A 22,570-nucleotide genomic window follows, 5' to 3' on the forward strand; every position below is an offset into this window, starting at 1 on the left:
CTTCTGAGTCGAAACAGCATGTCTTTCCTCCAGGACCTCAGAGCCAGAGCTAGGCGAGAGGTCCTGACCTCCAGGGTCGCAGTGGCATCCCTGTGAAGATGCGGTCCTTCCTGTCATCCCCAGGCGCCCGGCCTCTCCCACCCTCGGCGCCCTGCTCACCTCCAGCTGAAGACGCCTGCGCACCTCTGCTCCCTTCCCGCCCTCTCTGCAGTACCGTAGAGTGAGCATACAAGGGCTTCATAGAGGCCTTGCTGGGCGCGGAGCTCCTGTCTGTAATCCCAGTACTTTGGGAGACCAAGGCAGGAGGATCACTTGAGGCCGGGAGTTCAAAACCAGCCTGGGCAACAAAGTGAGGCCCATCTTAAAAAATAATTAAATAAAGGAATAAAACAGGTCCCTTTTTCTGGGAGGTTGATATAGGAGAGCGGACATGTGAGTTAGAAGGGAGGCATTGAGGATCAGCCATTTAAAGCAGCCTCCAAGGATATTCAAGGCTAGAGATCCACAGGTGTATTTTCAGAAACTGAATTTCCTGGTGGCGTACAGTGGCTCATGCTTGTAATCCCAGCACTTTGAGAGGCCAAGGTAGGTGGATCACTTGAGGTCAGGAGTTCAAAACCAGCCTGGCCAACATGGTGAAACTCTGTTTTTACAAAAAAAATACAAAATTATTTGGGTGTGGTGGTGGGTGCCTGTAATCCCAGCTATTCGAGAGGCTGAGGCAGGAGAATCACTTGAACTTGGGAGGCACAGGTTGCAGTGAGCCAAGATCACACTACTGCACTCCAGCCTGGGCGACAGAGTGAGACTGTCTCCAAACAAACATACACACATACACACACACACACACACACACACACACACACACACCCCAAAACAGGCTGGGGCAGGTGGATCACCTGAGGTCAGGAGTTCCAGACCAGCCTGGGCAACATGGTGAAACCCCATCTCTACTAAAAATACAAAAATTAACTGGGGTGGTGGCGCATGTCTATAATCCCAGACTAGGGAGGCTGAGGCAGGAGAATTGCTTGAACCCAGGAGGCAGAGGATGCAGTGGGCCAAGATTGTGCCATTACACTCCAGACCGAGCAATAAGAATGAAACTCCATCTCAAGGAAAAAAACAAAACAAAACAAAAAAAACCGAAACAAACAAACCCCTAAATTTCTCTGTAGACACCTTTACTCTGGCAGCCTTTTTCAATGATGGCTATGTTTTCTTCAATACTATACGGCCTGCAGACCACTCAGCTTTCATTCCAGTGAGAACATTCCAGAACGAATTCTCCAGTCAACTCAGAAGATGGTTGTGTGTCAACTGCTGACCAGCTAGAATGACACCTCTCCAGGCCTCTGACTTAACTAGGTCTTTACCATGTGACTCCACTGTGGACCCCCACCTTCTTCTTTTGCAAACGTCCAAACGCCTACCAAACGCCTACCAAAATGCCCAAACGCCTACTAAAAAGTGGGTGAAGTGCCAGGAGAGGGGTGCACCCCAACTCCACAAGGACCCTTCCAGACCTCACCCTGTGTTATTCTTCATCTGGCTGTTCATTTGTATCCTTTAATGTAGCCTTGGTAATAAATCAGTAATAGCAGATAAACTGTTTTCCTGGGTTCTGTGAGCTGCTCTAGCAAATGGTCGAACTTGAGGAGGGAGTTGTGGGAACCTCCAGTTTATAGCCAGTTGGTCAGATGCATAGGTGATGCCTGGCCTTGCAGCTGGGATCTGACGTGTGGGTGGTCCTGTGTGACTGAGCCCTCAACCTGTGGAGGTTGCTGCTCACTCTGCTTAGGGGTTCTCTGCCTTTGTAGTGTCCTGTCTAGAAGGCCTCTCCTTCCTCTTGTCAGCTCAGAAAACTTGTCTTCCACTTCCCTTCTTCTAAGCTAACCCTTACATCTACTCCTTTCCAGCTGACCCAGAGCAGAACCACGCCTGGCTCCACTGCCACTATGCCGTCCCATGCTGTCTCCTCAGGATGTATTCAGATGTCCGTTCCTCCCCCTAGTCTGGGAGCCCTTTGAGGAGAGGGATGCTGTCCTAGTCAACTCTTTCCCAGCACCAGGCGCAGCATCTGGCACATTCTATCTTTTTCAAGGACCCTTCCCAGGCGGCCTGACCTTCCCTCCTCTGAACCGCTGCATTTCTTGTCTGCATCGTGTTTGCCCTAATCAGACATCACCTTATTTCGCTATCTTTTTACATATGCTTTATTTATCTGGCAGGTTTCACTGGAATCGGAATTTTCATTCATTTGGTAGCTGTTGGCCTTGTGTCCACCTCTCTCTGGCACTCAGGTCTCACTTAAGAGCTGGCCCTCTGAGCCGTGGTTTGCCGTCAGTGAGATGGAGACAGGGGCAGTCCTAGGCAGTCATGTTTTGTTCCACCTGACCCTGGGCGCCCCTCCCCCTCCCAGGCAACAGGCAGAGATAGGTACCAGCCTGGGAGAGACAGCTCACCCACAGGCTGGCCAAGCAGAAACCCTGGGTTCAGCCAAAACTGCTCAATTGAGGACAAACTGGGCAACGTAGAATATTACTCTTGGGAGTTTTTAGAAATATGGTAGGGTAGCATTTGGGAATCATAACATTTGTAGCTGGGCATGGTGGTGCATGCCTGTAGCCCCCCAGCTACTCTGGAGGCTGAAGCAGGAGGATCTTTTGAGCCCAAGAGCTTGAGGCTACAGTGAGCTGTGAATGCACCACTGCACTCCAGCCTGGGTGACAAATCAAGATCCTGTCTCCAAAAAAAATGTACACATTTGAGATACATAAAATATATTTTAAAATTAAGCATAAAAATTATATAAATATGCCAAAATAGGAACCTGGAGATGCTTGGAATCGACTTTGGGAGCCTAGCAGTGCAAGGATCTCTAGTCTTGGCTTCTTTTTTGAGATGGAGTCTTGCTCTATCACCCATGCTGGTGTGCAGTGGCGCGATCTCGGCTCACTGCAACGTCTGCCTCCTGGGTTCAAGCAATTCTCCCTGCCTGAGCCTCCCGAGTAGCTGGGATTACAGGCACACATCACCACCCCAGCTAATTTTTGTATTTTTTAGTAGAGATGGGGTTTCGCCATGTTGGCCAGGCTGGTCTTGAATTCCGGACCTCAGGTGGTCCACCTACCTCAGCCTCCCAAAGTGCTGGGGTTACAGGTGTGAGCCACCATGCCCAGCCTAGTCTTGGCTTCTTGTCAGCTCCCTGCTTATGTCTAACACTCACCCCATTACAGAGCTGGTGTGGGAGTTTCTGTCCTGGTGACTTAACAGTGTAACTAAAGTGCTTAGCACTGTACCTGGAGCACAGCTGGTGCCCAATAAACAGCAGCTGTCATCAGCCTCACCATCGGTATGTTATTGTTACTGACTCTTTGATGGCAACCACAGCTCATCCCCCTCTATCTCCTATGCCCTACAGCAGGGCAGTGGAATGGTTAAGAGGCTTTGAAGTCTAACAGTCTTGGTGTAAAACGCTAACTTGTCGTTTTGGATGTGTGGCCTTGGACACTTGGGCAGGTCACCTATGTTCTTCGAGCCCTGTTTCCTTATCTGTCAGATGATGATTTAAAAAACTATGCTTCCATGGATTGCTGGGCTAAATGATATAAGACTGTAAAATGCCTAACCCAGGGTTTGGCATCAAGTAAGCAAATTGTAAATTTTAGTCCTGTGCTTTAAACTCAAATATTTGTTTGCTCACTGAAGTCATTACACAGAAAAACACTTTTCAGTCTCAGTAAGGAACCTGGGGAGGTGACTGGGGCAGGCAGCAAGAGAACAGGTGTCTTTTCCTTTTTTTTGAGACAGAGTCTCACTCTATCACCCAGGCTGGAGTGCCATGGTGCAATCTCAGCTCACTGCAACCTCCACCTCCTGGGTTCAAGTGATTCTCCTGCCTCAGCCTCCGAGTAGCTGGGACTATAGGTGCATGCCACCACGCCCAATTAATTTTTTGTATTTTTATTAGAGATGGAGTTTCACCATCTTAGCCAGGTTGGTCTCAACCTCCTGACCTCATGATCCACCCACCTCAGCCTCCCAAAGTGCTGGGATTACAGGCATGAGCCACCGCACCTGGCCCGAGAACAGGTGTCTTTTGTCCGGCTTCCGCAAACTCATTGGGACTGACGGGCGACTCGCTTTGCTTAGAACCCCCACCAGCACGCACGTGGGGCTGCTTCCCAGTCGTACTGCTCCTGGGACGGGCACTGCTGTTCTGCAGCTGGCGCCATTCTTTACCTCCTATTACCGAACTGCCAGCGTTCACTTGTGCTCTGTTAGGTAGATTACCAATTCTTGTTCATTCAGATTTTCTTTTGCTCACTGATGTGCTTAACGTTCACTAACTTACCAAATGTGGCTTATTAGTGACTTTTTCTTTGAAGACGGAGTGGAGGAATCCTTGCGCCTTCTGCAGTATTCTACTGCTGTTATGGAACAGTGCGGCTATGGATGTGCATCAGTGAGGGATGGGAGAGGCTGGGGGAGTACATGTGAATGGAGAGCTAGCCCCACCAGTGTGTCTTCTCAAATGCAGTCTTGGCGAGGGCAGTTTTGGGAAATTACTGCTCTCACACACTCTTCTTGACCCTACCCCTCCAGCATCTCTCTGCTATCCAAGGGTTGGGATTTTTAAAAAGAAAAACAATAACAACAACAAAACCAAAAAACAATGTGAATTTTCCACCATCTTATAAGGGTGAAAAGCCCCCTCCCACATCCAGATGAACATTCGTGCATGGGTTTGAGGGCCTGGGAAAAAGACAGGGCTTGGCCCCCACAGTGCAGGTAGGCCCAGGAATCCTATGAGAGGGGCCAGGAGGTGGAGGAGGTCCCCTGTGGGCAGGAGGTCAAGTGTGTTGTGTTGTATGACTGGTGCTTGATGAACCAGGGGCGAGGGCACCAAGAACAACGGTATGTAATTGTCAAACCTCCACCCCTGAGGGTGTGTTTTCAGGTCTGGGTGACTAATTAGACTGGGAAACAAGGGAGGGCAAGATGGCCCTGTGCTTCCCCTGCCCGCTGCCTCTGGTGGCTGTGCTTCCCCTGCCCGCTGCCTCTGGTGGATGCATGGGCTGCCGGCTTCAGAACTGTTTTTCTTTCTGATGGCCCCTGTTATTTCTGCATAAATATTTAACTACATATTCAAATGTCTTACCGCATTGCTAGAATTAACTATATATTGTAAGAAACACAAGTATTTTTCAGAAGGCCTGAGGTGGGCTGCGGTCACTCTGTGTTCTCTTCCAGCAGCAGGGCCTCACTCTCCTCCCCTTCAGCAGTGGACTCTCCGGTTGTGGTCTTCTCTGTTGTAGCTTCTGCTGGGGCTTCGCTGTCCCTGGGATATGAATAACGATGGCAAGGTTTTAATTCTTGAAAGGAGCAATTAAGCTCCTCACTCCCTCCTCACTTTAGATGGGAACTGTGAGGGCCCATCATTTACCCAGTGTCCCTGTTGAAGATCTCGTCCTCATTGGAAGACTCCTTGTCATGCAGCTTCCGTGTCATGTTTTTCATGCGTGTGGCACTGAGAGGTCTGTACATATCCCTAAGCCAGAGTGGCCATCTTAAGAAAAAGCCACCCTAGAAGATAGAAAGGGAAATATTAATTTTGCATGTCTTCTGCTTTCTCTGGCCACAGCAATGAATCCTGCTTCAACGTACTTGAGTCGCACTTTTTGATGAGTGTGTCCTGTGTGGCAGATATCTGGAAATGCCCCTGGGGAGACACAGGCACAAGACAGTGAGTGGTGCTGCCGTTTCCCACGTCTCTCACACTGTACTTCTCTGGTCTTAATTAGGACTAAATGAGTACCTCAGTCCAAAATCACAGTGAGAAGAACCACTGCAAACCACATACCTGGGGTCTTGAAAATAATTCCATGCAGGTGGGGCTTTCAGAAGCTCTCCCTGTCTGTCTAGAAGGGCCCCACAATACAGCTGGAGGGACTTTGCGTGTGGCTCAGCATGGAGCACGGGGAGGATGTTCAGTCGCACTCACCCCCTTGGCCAAGTGCCCTTGTGCAGTGAACAAATGGCACAACCATGCTAGGTAGACACATTTTACATCAGTCCCCTTCAGACTTAGTCTCACGGGCATCATTTGTTGGGGGGTGGAGGATGATGTGGGTTTTTTTTTTCCTAGATGCTTTATTTGCTTTATTCTATGCCTGAGTGCAACTAGCCAAGTTGTCTATCTCACAGATTTTCATGCAGCAGGCTGTTGCTGGTGAGTGAGTGAGCTGTGACATCAGCTTAAAGGAAAACATATTCTTTTGAATGTGAATAAAACAGAAAAAGCCAGAGTGCATTGTGTGACCATGGGGCAAGACACTGTCCCTTTCTCTTTCTCAGGTTTCTTATCATAAAGGACAAACTACTGTCTAAAGTCTCTCCTATTTCTTTCTTTCTTTTCTTTTCTTTCTTTTTTTTTTTTTTGAGATCAGTTTTGCTCTTTTTGCCTAGGCTGGAGTACAAATGGGGTGACCTTGGCTCACTGCAACCTCCACCTTCTGGGTTCAAGTGACTCTCCTGCCTCAGCCTCCCAGGTAGCTGGGATTATAGGTGTCTGACACCATGCCTGGCTAATTTTGTATTTTTATTAGAGACAGGGTTTCATCATATGGTGAGGTTAGTCTCTAACTCCCGACCTTAATTGATCCACCTGCCTCAGTCTCCCAAAGTGCTGGGATTACAGGTGTGAGCCACCTGGCTTGGCCTTCCTAGTTAAAATTCTGTGAGGTTTGTATAAAAGGAATAGAGTGGGAGCCCAAAAACCAGTAAGATGAAAAAGTAGTGTTTCCTCAGTTCTCGGATCCAGGGAAAAAAGAAAGGGAAAAAAAAGAGAGAAAGTAGTGTTTCCTGCCACTTTAGAGGAAGGACTCACATATTCTTCCTTCCATCAGCCTTGAAGGAGACTAGCGCCCTCACTCCAACACCAGGTGGCCTTCCCTACCCCTTCCCCAGAGCCTCCAAGAAGGCCCCTAGCCTGCCACCACCAGCAGGAACAGACACCAAAACCTTTCCCCTTCCTGTCCCTTCCCACCTCCCCAAAGGGCTGGGGACATCAGATGTGTCCTTGTTAGTTCCACCCAGCTCAGCTTTGGCTGGGGAGCTAATTTCAGGGGAGCCAGGCTAAGCATTAGGGCAAGTAAGTATTCTTCCTGTCTTGGGTAGTTTCCTCCCTCAAAAATGAGGACAGAGTTCTAAGCTTTCCTCTGTTTCTTAAATTATAATTTAAAAATTGCTGGACTGGCTGGGTGCAGTGGCTCACACCTGTAATCCGAGCACTTTGAGAGGCTGAGGCGGGTAGATCACAAGGTCAGGAGTCCGAGACCAGCCTGGCCAACATGGTGAAACCTTGTCTCTACTAAAGATACAAAAAATTAGCTGGGCATGGTGGTACGTGCCTGTAATCCCAGCTACTTGGGAGGCTGAGGCAGGAGAATCACTTGAACCTGGAAGGTGGAGGTTGCAGTGAGCTGAGATTGTGCCCTTGCACTCCAGACTGGGTGACAAGGCGAGACTCTGAATTTAAAAACAAAAAAAACAAAAAACACTAGACTAATATTTACCTTGGGAATGCTTCTTCACCTTCCTTGGGTGCCCTTCTATGACAATACATCTGTTTTGGAAGAAAACACAATTAAGATTACCCATCACAACAACCACTATCTCCAAATCTGTATTTATTCCTGTTATTCATTAGAAGTCTCATCCACCCGAGGACAGAACTTTTTGGAGACGGGAATTGTATGCTGTTTTACAGTGCTTTGATTCTTCCACAGTACACTCATCCTTGATATCTTGCAGGGGATTGGTTCTAGAATACTGCCCCCACACCATACCAGAATCTGTGGATGCTCAATCCCTCATATATAATGGTGCAGCATTTGCATATAACCAACACACATCCCCCATATACTGTATTTATTTAGAGACAGGATCACCCTCTGTTGCTCAGGCTGGAGTGCAGTGGCACAATCACAGCTCACTGCAGCCTCAGGCTCCTGGGCTCCAGTGATCTGCCTAAGTCAGTCTCTTCAGTAGCTGGGACTACAGGCGCACACCACCATACCTGCCTATTTTTTATTTTTAGTAAAGACCTCATCTCACTATGCTGCCCAGGCTGGTCAAGCAATCCTCCCACCTTGGCTTCCCAAAGTGTTGGGATTACAAGTGTGAACCATCATGCCTGGCCCCATGTACTTTAAGTCCTCACTAATAAAATGTGTAGATATTGTACAAGGGTGACAGTTGTTATGCTGTACTTTCTATTTGTATTTTTATGGTGTTTTTTTCAAACATTTAGCCTTATCTAGTTGAATATGAAGATGTGGACCTGCTGATGCAGAGGGCTGACTGTATCTAATTTAGGGTCTTGCATACAGCTGGCACTTAATATATTTTATTGACTATGTTAGATAAAATTCAACAGATAATTCCTAATAAAAACTCTTAAAAGTAGGGAAAAAAGGAAACCTGAGTCCTTCCTCTAAAATGGCAGGAAAACCAGCCTGGGCAATATAGCAAGACCTTGTCTCTACAAAAAAATTTAAAAAATTAGCTGCTGGCCTGTAGTCCCAGCCACTCAGGAAGCTGAGGCAGGAGGATCCCTTAAGCCCCAACTGTGAGGTTACAGTGACTGCTCTCCAGCCTGGGTAAAAACAGGCTCTGAAAAGGAAGGAAGGAAGGGAGGGAGGGAGGGAGGGAGAGAGGGAGAGGGAAGGAAGGAAGGAAGGAAGGAAGAGAGGGAGGGAGGGAGGGAGAGAGGGAAGGGAGGGAGGGAGGAGGGAGAGAAGGGAGGGAGGGAGGGAGGGAGAGAAGGGAGGGAAGGAAGGAAGGAAGGAAGGGAGGGAGGGAGGGGGAGAGAAGGAAGGAAGAAGGGAAGGAAGGAAGGGAGAGAGGGAGGAAGGAAGGGAAGGGAGGGGGGTAAGAAAGTAGAGTATAACTATTGGAAAGGAAGAGAAAAAACTATCTTTATTTGCATATGAAATGGTAAATATTAGACAGCCAAAGAGCCTAAGAGAATCAACCAACGTTTTACTGGAAGTAACGTAAGAATTCAGTACGGTGGCTATATACAAAATCAAGAGATCAGCATACAAAAAAAAATTTTTTTAAAGATGGCTACCTCAAATACTTTTCCCATGTACTACCAATAACTAATTAGAAAATGGAAAAAAGATCCCATTTACAATGGCAATAAAAATGTATGAAATATTTAGAAAAAAAATACAAAGATCTTTTATCTAACAAAAGATGTGAAAGATCTATACAATGGAAACAGACTCTTCTGAAAGACATGCAAAAAAATGAACACATGACAAAAGGTATCACATTCCTAGAATGCTGTACAGATGTTAATTCTCAAATTAATCTGCAAATTTAATGTGATCCTATTCAAATCCCAAGACAGTTTTTGATGGTGGCTATTTTTGAGGCACGGTCTTGCTCTATTGCCCAGGCAAGAATGCAGTGGTATGAGCACAGCTCACTGCATCCTCGACCTCCCAGGCTCAAGCAACCCTCATACTTCAGCCTCCAAAGTCTCCCATATAGTGTCCAAGAAATGGTGACAAATCTCACAAAGGGAGTAGGCTCAGAAGGGCTGGAGTATTCAGGGAAGGTGTCAAGAAGAAAGACGAACTTGAGATGGCTTTGAGAGATTCATAGGACTCCCTCAGGCAGAGTGAAATAAGGGCATTTTAGATGGACAAAGGCACAGACAAAAGCAGAAACGGGCATCGTGTGACCAGGGTATGGTGAGGGCTGCTCTGGCTGGAATGGAGGGCTGCCACAATAATGGAAATGGTGAGTGAGGGGAATAAGGTTGGATTGGCAGCATACCGTCAAGGTTGCCAGCTTATTAACTCACTCTTCCAATATGCTAGCACTGGCCTGTTGGGAAAAGTAATACATCATGTAATGGAACAAAAGGCAAACAGAGGCAAGCTCTGGGAATGGGTGCTATAAACAGGACTCGCCCCAGAGTAGCCAGATGTAGGCTTTAGATATGTAATGCAGATTGAGCATCCCTAATCCAAGGAGGAATGTCTCATACGGTGTCTGAGAAATGGTGACACATCTCACAGAGGGCCTGGGCTCAGGAGGGCTGGAGTATGCGACATTCCCCCTCCCCTGTGAACTTAAATAAGTGGCCAACTACTTTTTTTTAAAAGATGGCTACCCTGTAGTGCTCTAACTGGACCATTTAGACAACACCCTACACGCTGGAGAAGGAAGACGCTATGTGAGTCTAGCAAGTCTACAAGACGAGACTTCTCTCTTCTGCCTCGTCCTTCCTCTCCATGGTGATGACAGCTCTGTGAGGGTGGAGATTATACTTTTCTCTTCATTTCAACAACAAGGAAATAAATTAGTGGCAGAGTACATTCAATTGTTGACATAGTTTTGGGTGGGAGAAATTTTGCTATTATATCAACTTAATTTCTTAAAATAGTCTAGTGGGATTAACTTAATTTCAATTGACAGAAATCTCCTGGAAGTGACGATCCTTTAAAAATCCTGGAATATACATTATAGTAAAAGAACAAAGCATACCTCGGCCTTAAACAACTGAAGAAGAATGTCAAGTAGTAGTAGGTGGGAAAGTGGCTTTGATTTTCAGTTTGTGGGCTCTGAATTTACACAAAGACAGGATTGCATTCTGAAAACCTGAATTAATTATTGTCCTTACCGTGATGACACAGAAAATTAGGATGAACATTGTCACAGTTACAGACACAGATATTGCCAAGATGAGTTTGCTGTAGCCATATCCTGGAACAACTTTAGTGAGCTTAAAAAAAAAAAAAAAGGAAAGAACAATTTTTTTAAAAAAAACAAAGAGATAGAATGAAAGCTAACTATTAAAAACCCCAGTACTCCAAGTGAGTAGCTTATAGGTTCTTTTTTATTTTTTTGAGACGGGATCCCATTCTGTTGCTCAGGCTGGAGTACAGTGGTACAATCATGGTTCCCTGTATACTTGACCTCCCTGGGCTCAGGTGATCCTCCCACCTTAGCTAGCCTCCTGAGTAGCTGGGACTACAGGCATGTGTCACACACCTAGCTAATTTTTGTGTTTTTTGTGGAGACAGGGTTTCACTATGTTGCCAAGCTGGTCTCAAACTCCTGACCTCAAGTGATCCACCCACCTTAACCTCCCAAAGTGCTGGGATTACAGGCATGAGCCACCTGGCCAAAGTTACACGGTCAAGACAAGCTATGGCCACGAGTCCCAGGTTCTCTTGTGTTGGCACTTTCCTGACACATGCTAAATGATGGGAAAGTCTGGGTCTCACCTTTCTGTGTGGTCCTCACCTCACTTGACTTCTGCTCTTTCTGTTCACTCTGGGCTTCCATGCTCTCGTTGATATAGTTCTCAGTTTTCCACTGGTCCGTATCCCATTCTGCCTTGGACACCTTTTCTTCTTGCTGTTCACTGAGAAGTTTCATCAGCAGGCCTGTCCCGGAGATGAGCTTAGCACAGGCTAATTGCACTTGGGTCTCAGAGCAGTCCATCTTCAAGGTCCGGATAACATGAGATATGAGCCTTCTCACATTGTTGTCAGGGATGAGGGACTGTAGCTGCCGGTTTAGCTGAATTTCAAACTGATCACCTGGGGACGAAAGCAATGGGTAATTGAAGTTTTTGGGTTTGGGGAACAGGTCAGTGCCCAGGTCATTGTATTCCCATTGTACTCCATTGGTTTGTTTAACAGTTGGCTCTAAATTGAACGCAGTCCCATCGGAATCTGCCTCAGGAGGATTATTGTAGGTTGTGCTTTCAGAGATGGTGCCTTCTGGCATAGCAGTGTTTCCCATAAAAATGTTTTCTTCAAAGGCATTTCCTGCAGTCGTGGTTTCCATAAAATCTTCTGAAGGAGCAAATACCTCCAGAAAAGAATTTTTTTGAATACTGTCTCCTGAAGATAAAAAAGCCCCTTCTGAAGGGGAATTTATGAGGCTCTTTGCTGCAGAGAACGGAGGCTTCTTCGCCAGCATCAGTCTGTTGAGAGAACTTTTCTTTCTGAACTTTCGACTCTTTTTGGCCTTGGGTGTTCTGTGGACCACACGGGAGCGAGTTTTATGAAAGTGGTATTTTTTTCTGGAATTTATGGTTGGTTTAGCAGCCTTCATATTTTTAACTCTAGCCTTTGCATTTTCTAAAATGAAAATGGCATAGGTTAAGTCTTTTTGTATATTTCTTATTTCACGTTGGGCTTTTGCAGAGGTGGAGGCGGAAGGCCCACCCATGGAGAAGGGTTTCAGCAAAGAGGAGACCGCTGTCTTATGCTCTTGGGTGAACAAAGGCTTGGTGTAGATGGTGTTTCCTACTAACTTCTCGGGCCTCTGCACCACGTGAGGCTGTTCCAGCTCCCTTGGGCCCATGAGGACTCTGTTTGCTCTCTGCAGGCTTTTTCCTATACTTTGAATCTTTGCCAGGCCATTTTCCGGTGGTTGGGCAGTTTCTAATTTTGTCCGAAAAATTTGCCGTTTAAATTTGGGACCTAAAACACTGGACTGTACAAGCATGGCAGTTTTTTCTTCCCTTTTAACCTCGTCGATTTTTTCTTGAATTTCTGCATCTAACATATTTTCCAGAGAATACAGCTTTCTCAATTTATTTTTGTAAGTTGAGTTGTTGGATGCAGGTTGAAGAGAGGGGCTCTTTGCATTATTTTTCAGAATACCCAGGGGCCTGTCACCATCTTGTGAATCTGAAAAAAGCAGTTTAATGAATGGTAACAATGTTGCCTCCACATCTTCTAGATTTCCCGCCGAGAAATAAGGCAAGATATAATTAAGTGCACTGATAACATCACTTTCATCATTGATGTCTAGTTGCTCACTCACAAAGCCTGACAAGTTGATGCCATTGCTGTCTGAGGGCATCTCCGGCTCAATAGTAAGCTCAGTGCTCGTGTGCTTCTTCCGGGCTTGTAACACCTTCATGAACTCTCCTTTGGGATTCCCTATAGATGCTTCTTCAAGACAATGTGTGGTGTTTGTCAGACATGCACTGTTGCAATGCAGCTTGACTGTCTTGCAGACAACCTCAATGCTATTTTTAAATTGGCAGAGGCAGCAGGCCATATGGCTAGGTAAGATCCTATAGATAAAAACACAGAACAATAAATTAATGATGAAGGGGTTTCTCGAGTAGGTAAAGGAGGCAGACCAACACTACCACAGGGCTGGGCAAAAAGGTGTTATTGAGGCCTATGGACTAGACAGTTGGGTAGGAACCAGAAGGCCACACAGGAAGGAGGACAGAGGTGCCCAACAGAAGGGTAAGCATGGCAGGGAGTATGGTATGCCTAGAATAAACGTGATTGGGATTAGAATTGGGTGACACTGATCAGTAGTTTAATTCAGAAGTATCTCTTCCCAACTCAAAAGTCTCACTTTGGGCTGAAAGTAGGCAGGAAGAAGGTAGACTTCTAAGAAGAGTCTGAATAAGCCCCCAAATTCTGTAGTCCCTTTCTCAATTCCTATTGGGAGTGGGAAATATTAGACATTCTCTGGGCCTTAAAAACAGCTTAGTTTAACATGTATTGTGGGGTAAAAAATAACAGAGATTTCATTGGCCAAATCTGGATGGACATTTGAGCATTCAAAAGAATAACAATAATAATAAGTTATAACATAATTAATATAAAGAAGAATCCATGAAGAATGATATTCAAAAAGAAAGAGTGGGTGTTCTTCTTTAATGAAATGATGCCAGCTAGTAAATGCAGAAGGAATGACAAAATTTTTAAAAGTATCACTTTGCACCACCAATGTAATAAAAATTGATTCAGACAAGGATTATTATTGATACACAGTTGGGTAAAAAGACACTTGAGAAAAGGTTCTTCACTGATTTCAAAGTACCACCCCACAGATTATTTATTAATTACCAAGGGCAAAATTCTTTTTTATTTTTATTTTTTATGAGACAAGGTTTCACTCTGTCACTCAGGCTGAAATACAGTGGCAAAATCATAGCTTATTGCAGCCTCGACTGGGTTCAAGTGATCCTCCAAATTCAGTACCCCAAATAGCTGGGACTATAGGCTTGCACCACCATACCCAGGAATTTTCTTTTGTTTTTTGTATTTTTAGTAGAGACAGGGTTTTACCTTGTTGCTCAGGCTGGTCTAGAACTCCTGGACTCAAGTGATCTGCCCACATCAGCCTTCCAAAGTTCTGGGATTACAAGCGTTAGCCACTGCACCCAGCAAAATAACAACAATGGAGAGATCTGGAAGATCACCTTAATCAAGTGATCAAACTTAGCATTATGGGCCACCTGTGGTCACGAGGCAGGAAGGATGTATCACCTATGCCAGGCGTCCCCAAACTTTTTACACAGGGGGCCAGTTCACTGTCCCTCAGACTGTTGGAGGGCCGCCACATACTGTGCTCCTCTCACTGACCACCACTGAAAGAGGTGCCCCTTCCTGAAGAGCAGCGGGGGACCGGATAAATGGCCTCAGGGGGCCGCATGCGGCCCGCGGGGCCGTAGTTTGGGGACACCTGACCTATGCAGTATTCTTCCTTAAAATGCTTAACTTGAAGCCGGGCGCGGTGGCTCAAGCCTGTAATCCCAGCACTTTGGGAGGCCGAGGCGGGTGGATCACGAGGTCGAGAGGTCGAGACCATCCTGGTCAACATGGTGAAACCCCGTCTCTACTAAAAGTGCAAAAAATTAGCTGGGCATGGTGGCACGTGCCTGTAATCCCAGCTACTCAGGAGGCTGAGGCAGGAGAATTGCCTGAGCCCAGGAGGCGGAGGTTGCGGTGAGCCGAGATCGCGCCATTGCACTCCAGCCTGGGTAACAAGGGCGAAACTCCGTCTCAAAAAAAAAAAAAAAAAAAAAAAATGCTTAACTTGAATCTCATCATGAGGAAACAGATAAATCCAGATTGTGGGACAATTTACAAGACAGCTATCTTTGACTCTTAAAAAATGCCAATATCATGAAAGATAACAAAAAGTAGCAGAATGTTTTAGATGAAAGGAAATGAAGACATGACATGCAGTGCCTGACCTTTGATTGGATTCTGTACTAGTCTTTCATCTTTATGGTATGTTTGAGTTTTTTTCAAAATATAAATTTGGGCAAAAGAGATGCCAAGATAATTGATTATTGTTATGGCTTATTGGCGGCAGTTTTAGAGAGAGAAAAACAACCTCTGTTATCTAGAGTAAATCTCAAGGTTAATCTTAAGCAGTATAGCATGGTCATTAAGAATACAGATTCCACCGCCAGACTAGGCTTAAATCCCAGCTCCACTCATGTGAATTTGGGCAAACTGCTTAATCTCTGTTCCTTGGCCTTGTCATTACAATAGTACCTACCTCTAATGAGTTTTGAGGATTCAATGAATCAATACCTGAAAAATGCCTGGCACACAGTGGGTGCTCAATAAATGTTAACTACTATAATTATTATGTTGCAGAGGCTGTGGTGGCCTTTTCTGGGTCCTTCAAAAGGATGACTTTATCAGGACCTCATTAAAACTGTGAAAACAGAAGAGTGTTTCATGGATATATGAAGTCTATGAGTTGGGAGTACAATGAATAGAGGTGTTTTTTTGTTTTTGTTTTTGTTTTTACTATCTCCAGTAATGGGCATAAGCAAACGTATAGAGTTTTATATTAAAACTGCATCCAGTAAGTTGGCCTGACACAGCTTTCAAACCTATAGAGAAATAACCACTAGTGACTAGTAGTGTTCCTTTGGGTCCAGTGGAAGCCTTTGATCTTCATACAGAAAGAATGGACCCAGAACCACAACCTAGCATTTTACTTATATAGCAACCTTAACTCTAACACAAGGGTGTTTCTTTGTTTGTTTTGAGGCAGGGTTTTGCTGTTACACAGGCTGAGTGCAGTGGTGCAATCTCAGCTCACTGCAGCCTCTGCCTCCTGGGCTCAAGTGATCGTCCCACCTGAGCCTCCTGACTAGCTAGAAGAATTACAGGTGTGTGCCATCATGACCGGCTAATTTTTGTATTTCTTGTAGAGATGGGGTTTCACCATGTTGCCCAGACTGGTCTTGAACTCCTAAGCTCAAGCAACCCTCTCTCCTTGGCCTCCCAAAGTGCTGGGATTACAGGCATGAACCCAAAGTTTTTGTTATTATTTTTGTGCTTTCAACTTCTTATTTTAAACATTTTCCTTTTTTCCTTTAAGCCTTAGGATGGCTGGGAAACATTTTCAAATGGTATAATGAACACCTGTATAACTTCCATCTGGAATCAACAGTTGCTTTTTTTATAATTCCCCACCTAACCCCAACAGTTGCTAATACTTTGCCACATTTGCTTTCCATGTATGTCTGTCTACACATTTTTCTGGACAAATCATCTGAGAGTTAGTTGCAGATATAATGAGCCTTCACCACTAAATAATTCAGTGTGCAGCCCCTAAGAACCAAGGCATTCTCCTCCATAACCAGAATACTACTATCACCCAGTGAAACTTAATATTTCTTAATATACCTGCTATGTAGTCCATATACAAATTTTCACAACTGTCTCAATCATATCATGGCTTTAAAAAATTCAGAATCCAATTAAACATCAGACATTGCATTTAGTTTTCATGATTCTTTAGTCTCCTTAACTGTTCCCAGAACTGTTTTAAAGTATACTGACAAATCTTTGAGACTGTAAATGACCTGAGGTATAGATTATCCTTACTTGAGCATAGCAATTTTCCAATATGCATTAAAGATCATTACACATGAGCCAAGACTCAAATGAGCTGGCCTACTTTCTTTGTATATAAATGTGTAAACTCCTGACGACTTCAAATAATGAACTCCAATAGGGCAGTTAGTTCAATGTCTTTTGGGTCTTGATGACAAATGGTTACAGAGAATAGGAGCATTTTTTCTATCCACTAATGGTAAAGAAAAAAGCAGACAGAGCCTCACTATGTTAGAGAACTAAGTGAGAAAGCTGGTTGATGAAGAGGACTTCATCCAGAGAGGAAGAGATCTAGCTGACATGGAATATGCTGCAGGAGGCTGAGGAAAACGAGGCTAGATCAACAAAACAGAATTGACAACGTGGTGAAGATAAGAAAGTGACCTGACAAAAATGAATGCGGCAGAGTGCTAAATGAAGGGCCCATTCTGTGCTAATCTTGTATAATGCCCTCAACTAGCCTTAGCATATCTGAGTTTCTATTTAGCTTGCCATATTGTGTGTTAGGGGGCGGTTGGCACAATGTAAGTTGCAGTAAGTTGTGTAACAAACTCACAATAGGGCCCTGCAGATATATATAGGGTCTTGCTCTGTCATCCAGGCTGGAGTGGTGCCATCTTGGCTCACTGCAACCTCCACCTTCTGGGTTCAAATGATCCTTCTGCCTCAGCCTTCCTAGTAGCTGGGACTTACAGGTGTATGCCACCACACCTAGCTGATATGTGTGTGTGTGTGTGTGTGTGTGTGTGTGTGTGTATATGTATATGTATATGTATATATGTATATATAATTTTAACTGCAAAGAAGGCCAGGCACAGTGCCTCATGCCTGCAATCCCAGCATTCTAGGAGGGAGAGGCAGGAGAATCACTTGAGGCCAGGAGTTTGAGACCAGCTTGGGTAACATAGTGAGACCTCATTTCTACTAAAATAAAAAAATGAAATTGAAAAAAAAATAGATACCTCACACCATATATGCAAATTAACTCAAAATGGATCATAGACCTAAATGTAACTATACAATTTCTGGGAGAAGACATAAAAGAAAGTCTTTTTGATTTTGAATTAGACAACAGGTTCTTAAAGATTTCTTAAGAAAGAAAAAAGCACAAGCCATATAAGAAAAAATTGCTAACTTAAAGCTTATAAAAATTAAAAACTTCTGCTCTTCAGAAAACACTTTTATTTTTTATTTTGAGACAGAGTCTCACTCTGTTGCCCAGGCTGGAATGCAGTGGTGCAATCTCGGCTCACTGCAACCTCCACCTCCCAGGTTCAAGCATTTCTCGTGCCTCAGTCTCCTGAGTAGCTGGGATTACAGGTGCCAGCCACCACTAATTTGCGTATTTTTAGTAGAGATGGGACTTTGCCACGTTGGCCAGGCTGGTCTCGAACTCCTGACCTCAGGTAATCCCCCCGCCTTGGCCTCCCAAAGTGCTGGGATTACAGGCGTGAGTCACTGTGCCCAGCCAGAAAACGCTTTTAATGGAATGAAAAGATAAACCACAATCTGAGAGAAGATATTTACTAAACACATATCTAAAAGGCCTTTAAAAAATTTATTTACTTATTTAATTGTTGATACAGCATCTCACTCTGTGATCCAGGCTGGTGTGCAGTGGTGATCATGGCTCACTGCAGCCTCGACCTCCCAGGTTCAAGCAATCCCAAAGTGCTGGGACCACAGGTATGCACCACCATACCTGGATTGTTTTTAAATTTTTGGTAGAGATGAGATTTCACCATATTGCTCAGGTGGTCTCAAACACCTGGTCTCAAGCAATCCTCCTGCCTCAGCCTCCCAGTGTGCTGGGATTATAGGTGTGAGCCACTGCACCTGGTCCCTGAAAGGACTTGTATCTAGAGTCTATAAAGCACTGTTAAAACTCAATAATAATAATTTCTCATGGGATTACAGGGAAAAAACCTCATTAATAAAAAGATTAACATTTAATTAAAATATGGAAATAGATTTGAACAATTTAGTAAAGAAGATATTTGCACATAAACAGACATTCAACATCACTAGCTATTAAAGAAATGCAAATTAAAACCACAATGAGATTCCACTACACATCTAGCAGTAGAAAGGCAAACATTTCTTTAAAAACTGAAATATAAGAATCTGCTGGGCCAGGCGAGGCGTGGTGGCTCATGCATGTAATCCCAGCACTTTGGGAGGACAAGGTGGTGGATCATGTGAGGCCAGGAGTTTGAGACCAGCCTGGCCAACAAACTGAAACCTTGTCTCCACTAAAAGTACAAGTATTAGCTGGGCGTGGTGGTGGGCGCCTGTAATCCCAGTTACTCAGGAGGCTGAGGGAGGAGAATTCTTTGAACCTGGGAGGCGGATGTTGCAGTGAGCTGAGATCATGCAGCTGCACTCTTGTGTTGGCAATTAAAAAATTAGGAAAAAAAAAAAAAAGAATCTGCTGGGCTGGGCATGGTGGCTCACACCTCCCAGCACTTTGGGAGGCCAAGGCAGGTGTATCACTTGAAGTCAGAAGTTCAAGACCAGCCTGGCCAATATGGTGAAACCACATCTCTACTAAAAAAATACAAAAATTAGCTGGGTGTGGTGGCGGGTGCCTACAGCCACTTGGGGGGTTGAGGCAGGAGAATTGTTTGAACTCAGGGGATGGAGGTTGCAGTCAACTGAGATAGTGCCACTGCACTCTAGCCTGGGGATAGGGCAAGACTGTGTTGAAGAAAAAAAAAAAAGAATCTGCTAAAGTTATGGAACAATTGCAACACTCACACAACGCTGGTGGAAATGTAAAATGGCACAGACACTTTAGGAAACAGTTTAGCAGTTTCTTACAAAGTTAAATATGCACTTAGCATGTGAACAGTCCAACTCCTAGGTATTTACCCAAAAGAAATGAAAACATAGGTTCACACACAAAGAGCTGTATATGAGTGTTTTTAGCAGTTTTATTCATAATTGCCAAAAAATTGAAAACAACCCAAATGTCCATACATTGATGAATGGATAAACAAATGGATACATTCACACAACTGGAATACTACTGAGCAATGAAAAGGAGTGAACAGTTGTCCCTCGGTGTCTGCAGGGGATTGGCTCCAGGACCTCCTGCAGATAGATACCAAAGTCCACAGAGGCTGAAGTTTTTTACCAGAAATAACATAGTATTTGTATATAGCCTTGGGTGTACTTTAAATATCTAATACAGTATAAATGGTATGTAAATAATTATAGCGTGTTTTAAATTTTCTACTGCTTTTATTATTTCATATATTTTACTTTTTCCAAATACTCTCCATCCATGGTTAGTTGAATCCATAGATGAGGAACCTGCAGATATGGAGGGCCAGCTGTACTGATAGGTGCAACAACATGGACGGTAGCATAATCTCAAAAAAAATTATGCTAAGTGAGGCCAGGCATGGTGCCTCATGCCTGTAATCCCAGCAGTTTGGAAGGCCAAGGTGGGTGGATCACTTGAGGTCAGGAGTTCGAAACCAGCCTGGCCAACATGGTGAAACCTTGTCTCTACTAAAAATACGAAAAATTAGCCAGGCATGGTGGCAGGTGCCTGTAATCTCAGCCAGCTGCTTGAGAGGCTGAGGCAGGAGAATTGCTTGAACCTGGGAGGTGGAGGTTGCAGTGAGCTGAGGTCATGTAACTGTACTGCAGCCTGGGTGACAGAGTGAAACTCTGTCTCAAAAAAAAATTATGCTAAGTAAAAGAAGCCAGATACAAGAGGCTATATGCTATATGATTTCATTTATAAGACATTCTGGAAAAGGCAAAACTATAGGAACAGAAATCAGATTAGTAGCTAACAGGGGCTGATGGCGGGAGGAGGGTACTGACTGACTGCAAAGGGACATGAAGGACCTTTTTGAGGTGACAGAAATGCTTTATATTGGGAATGTGGTAGTGGTTATGTCAACATACATTTGTCAAAACTCATCAAACTGTACACTTAAAAAGGGTGAATTCTGTTATATGAAAATTATATCTCAATAAACCTGACTTAAGAAAATACTAAAACAAACCTAAAGAACCAATTAAGTGAAAATAAATCTAAGAAAAAAATAACTTACAGTTTTTCCAATTCAAGAGTCATCATGAGGATGTTCTTAACTGTTGTAAGTGGGACTTGTGTTGTTCCCATGTCTCTGAAGAGGAAAACCGAAACATTTGTGATATAAACGCCAACACAAAAATTCTGTACTTAAAAAAGATATTTCAAGGACATGTGATTACTTCAATTTTGGCTTTTCTATAAAATAAGTCAGCTCAAGAGTTTATCTGCTGCAGAATTCCAGAGAGCTCTTATTAAAGAAATTTAAGTTGATTTGCATCATCAAACTAATGATATTCAAGATAGAACTTGTCCTTTTTTTTTTTAACCATTATCTTACTTCTCATTTTCATACTGGATTCACTCATGTTGATTATTTACTCTTTTCTTCCTTTTTAGAATAATGAACACTATTCCTCCTTCCTTTCTTAGTTAAGTAATATTCCTCCATGTGTCTGCATGTTCCAAATCTATATGGGTTCTTCAACACTGTCCTCTTCCCCTGCTGGCTGTCTTGACCATTATACATCCTTTCTTAATCCTTTTCTTTGCCAATAACTTTTTTCAACAGCCCGGTTAAATTTAAATTATGACTTTTTAGCCTAAATGCAAAATACTTAATCATTGATGAAAAACTTAAAAGGAGCATAAATCATCTCACAACTCATGAGAGTACTGTAATACTTACAGGTATTTTAATGCTGGCAATTTAAACAAATACGGATCTTCAACAGTTGTCAGAGGATTGCGATTCAGAATTCTGAAAAGAGCAAGGAATTAAAAATACCTGCATTTTCAATGTGTGAAACTGCATGAAAAGCTTATATTCATTTTTTGGTATGGAACTTGTAGGTAAAAAAAATCATTTTCTGTTTTCACCCAATAAATCACCATTAGACTCCATAAAGCACTATTCCTCTGGGAACTACCTAGGTCTCTGGAAGACAAAGCAGAGGAGAGAAAGAGGGGAAAAAATAGAAAAAACAAAAAGTGGAAAAACAAAGAAAAAATATGCCACAGAACTTTCAGGTCAAAAACCCCAGAAGTGATTATGCTGGTAGGAAGCCGACTCTGTAGGAAATGCTGCTTCTAGTGTCCTCCATAATTCAAGTTGCTTGTCTTTTTTTTTTCTTTTTCTTTTTTTTTTTTTTTGAGATAGAGTCTTGCTCTGTCACCCCAGCTGGAGAGCAATGGCTGGATCTCAGCCCACTGCAGCCTCTGCCTCCCATGTTCGAGTGATCCTCCTGCCTCCTGCCTCAGCCTCCTGAGTAGCTGGGATTACAGGCATCTGTCACCATGCCCAGCTAATTTTTGTATTTTTAATAGAGTCAGGGTTTCACCATGTGGACCAGGCTGGTTTCGAACTCCTGACCTCAGGTAATCCACACACCTCGGCCTTCCAAAGTGTTAGGATTACAGGTGTGTGCCACTGCACCTGGTCACTTGTCTTATCTTTATAAAGTTAAAATTTATAGTTTAATTTGCTCAGTTAAGAAAAAAAAAAGGACCAATTCTTTTGCTTTATAGCCAAAGAAAAAGGGATAAATCCAAGAGGAGGAACTGGTCAAAACCATACTGCTATCACATACTCCCACTTGTATTCTTGTATCACATCACAGCCTTTGCTACACTGCATGTAATCACCTGTTTACCTGTCAGTCTCCTGGACTATCAGCTCCTTTAGGGAAGATATCACATCTTGTTGTCATTGTGATTCCTGTGCTGGGCATGATGTCTGAAATTTACTAGGCATTTAATAAATGTTTATTGAATAAACAAATGACATTTTGTTTATATGTCAATA

The 22,570-nt window shown here is 43.9% G+C and overlaps 1 protein-coding gene across 1 annotated transcript in view; it reads right to left on the reverse strand.

The window, feature by feature from the left end:
• Positions 1-4,048: 4,048 nt before the first annotated feature.
• Positions 4,049-22,570, reverse strand: part of LOC101028810 (leucine-rich repeat-containing protein 37A3) — a 51,215-nt gene continuing 32,693 nt past the window's right edge. The window contains exons 7-14 of the mRNA XM_074388788.1: positions 21,455-21,526; positions 20,786-20,860; positions 11,332-13,123; positions 10,706-10,807; positions 7,581-7,630; positions 5,671-5,725; positions 5,450-5,589; positions 4,049-5,344 (exon numbers count right to left, since the gene is read on the reverse strand). Of these exons, the coding sequence (XP_074244889.1) occupies positions 5,236-5,344; positions 5,450-5,589; positions 5,671-5,725; positions 7,581-7,630; positions 10,706-10,807; positions 11,332-13,123; positions 20,786-20,860; positions 21,455-21,526 (2,395 nt within the window). The 3' untranslated portion in view covers positions 4,049-5,235. The remainder of the gene's footprint in view (positions 5,345-5,449; positions 5,590-5,670; positions 5,726-7,580; positions 7,631-10,705; positions 10,808-11,331; positions 13,124-20,785; positions 20,861-21,454; positions 21,527-22,570) is intronic.

Source organism: Saimiri boliviensis, chromosome 17 (assembly GCF_048565385.1).
Source record: "Saimiri boliviensis isolate mSaiBol1 chromosome 17, mSaiBol1.pri, whole genome shotgun sequence".
Taxonomy (NCBI): domain Eukaryota; kingdom Metazoa; phylum Chordata; class Mammalia; order Primates; family Cebidae; genus Saimiri; species Saimiri boliviensis.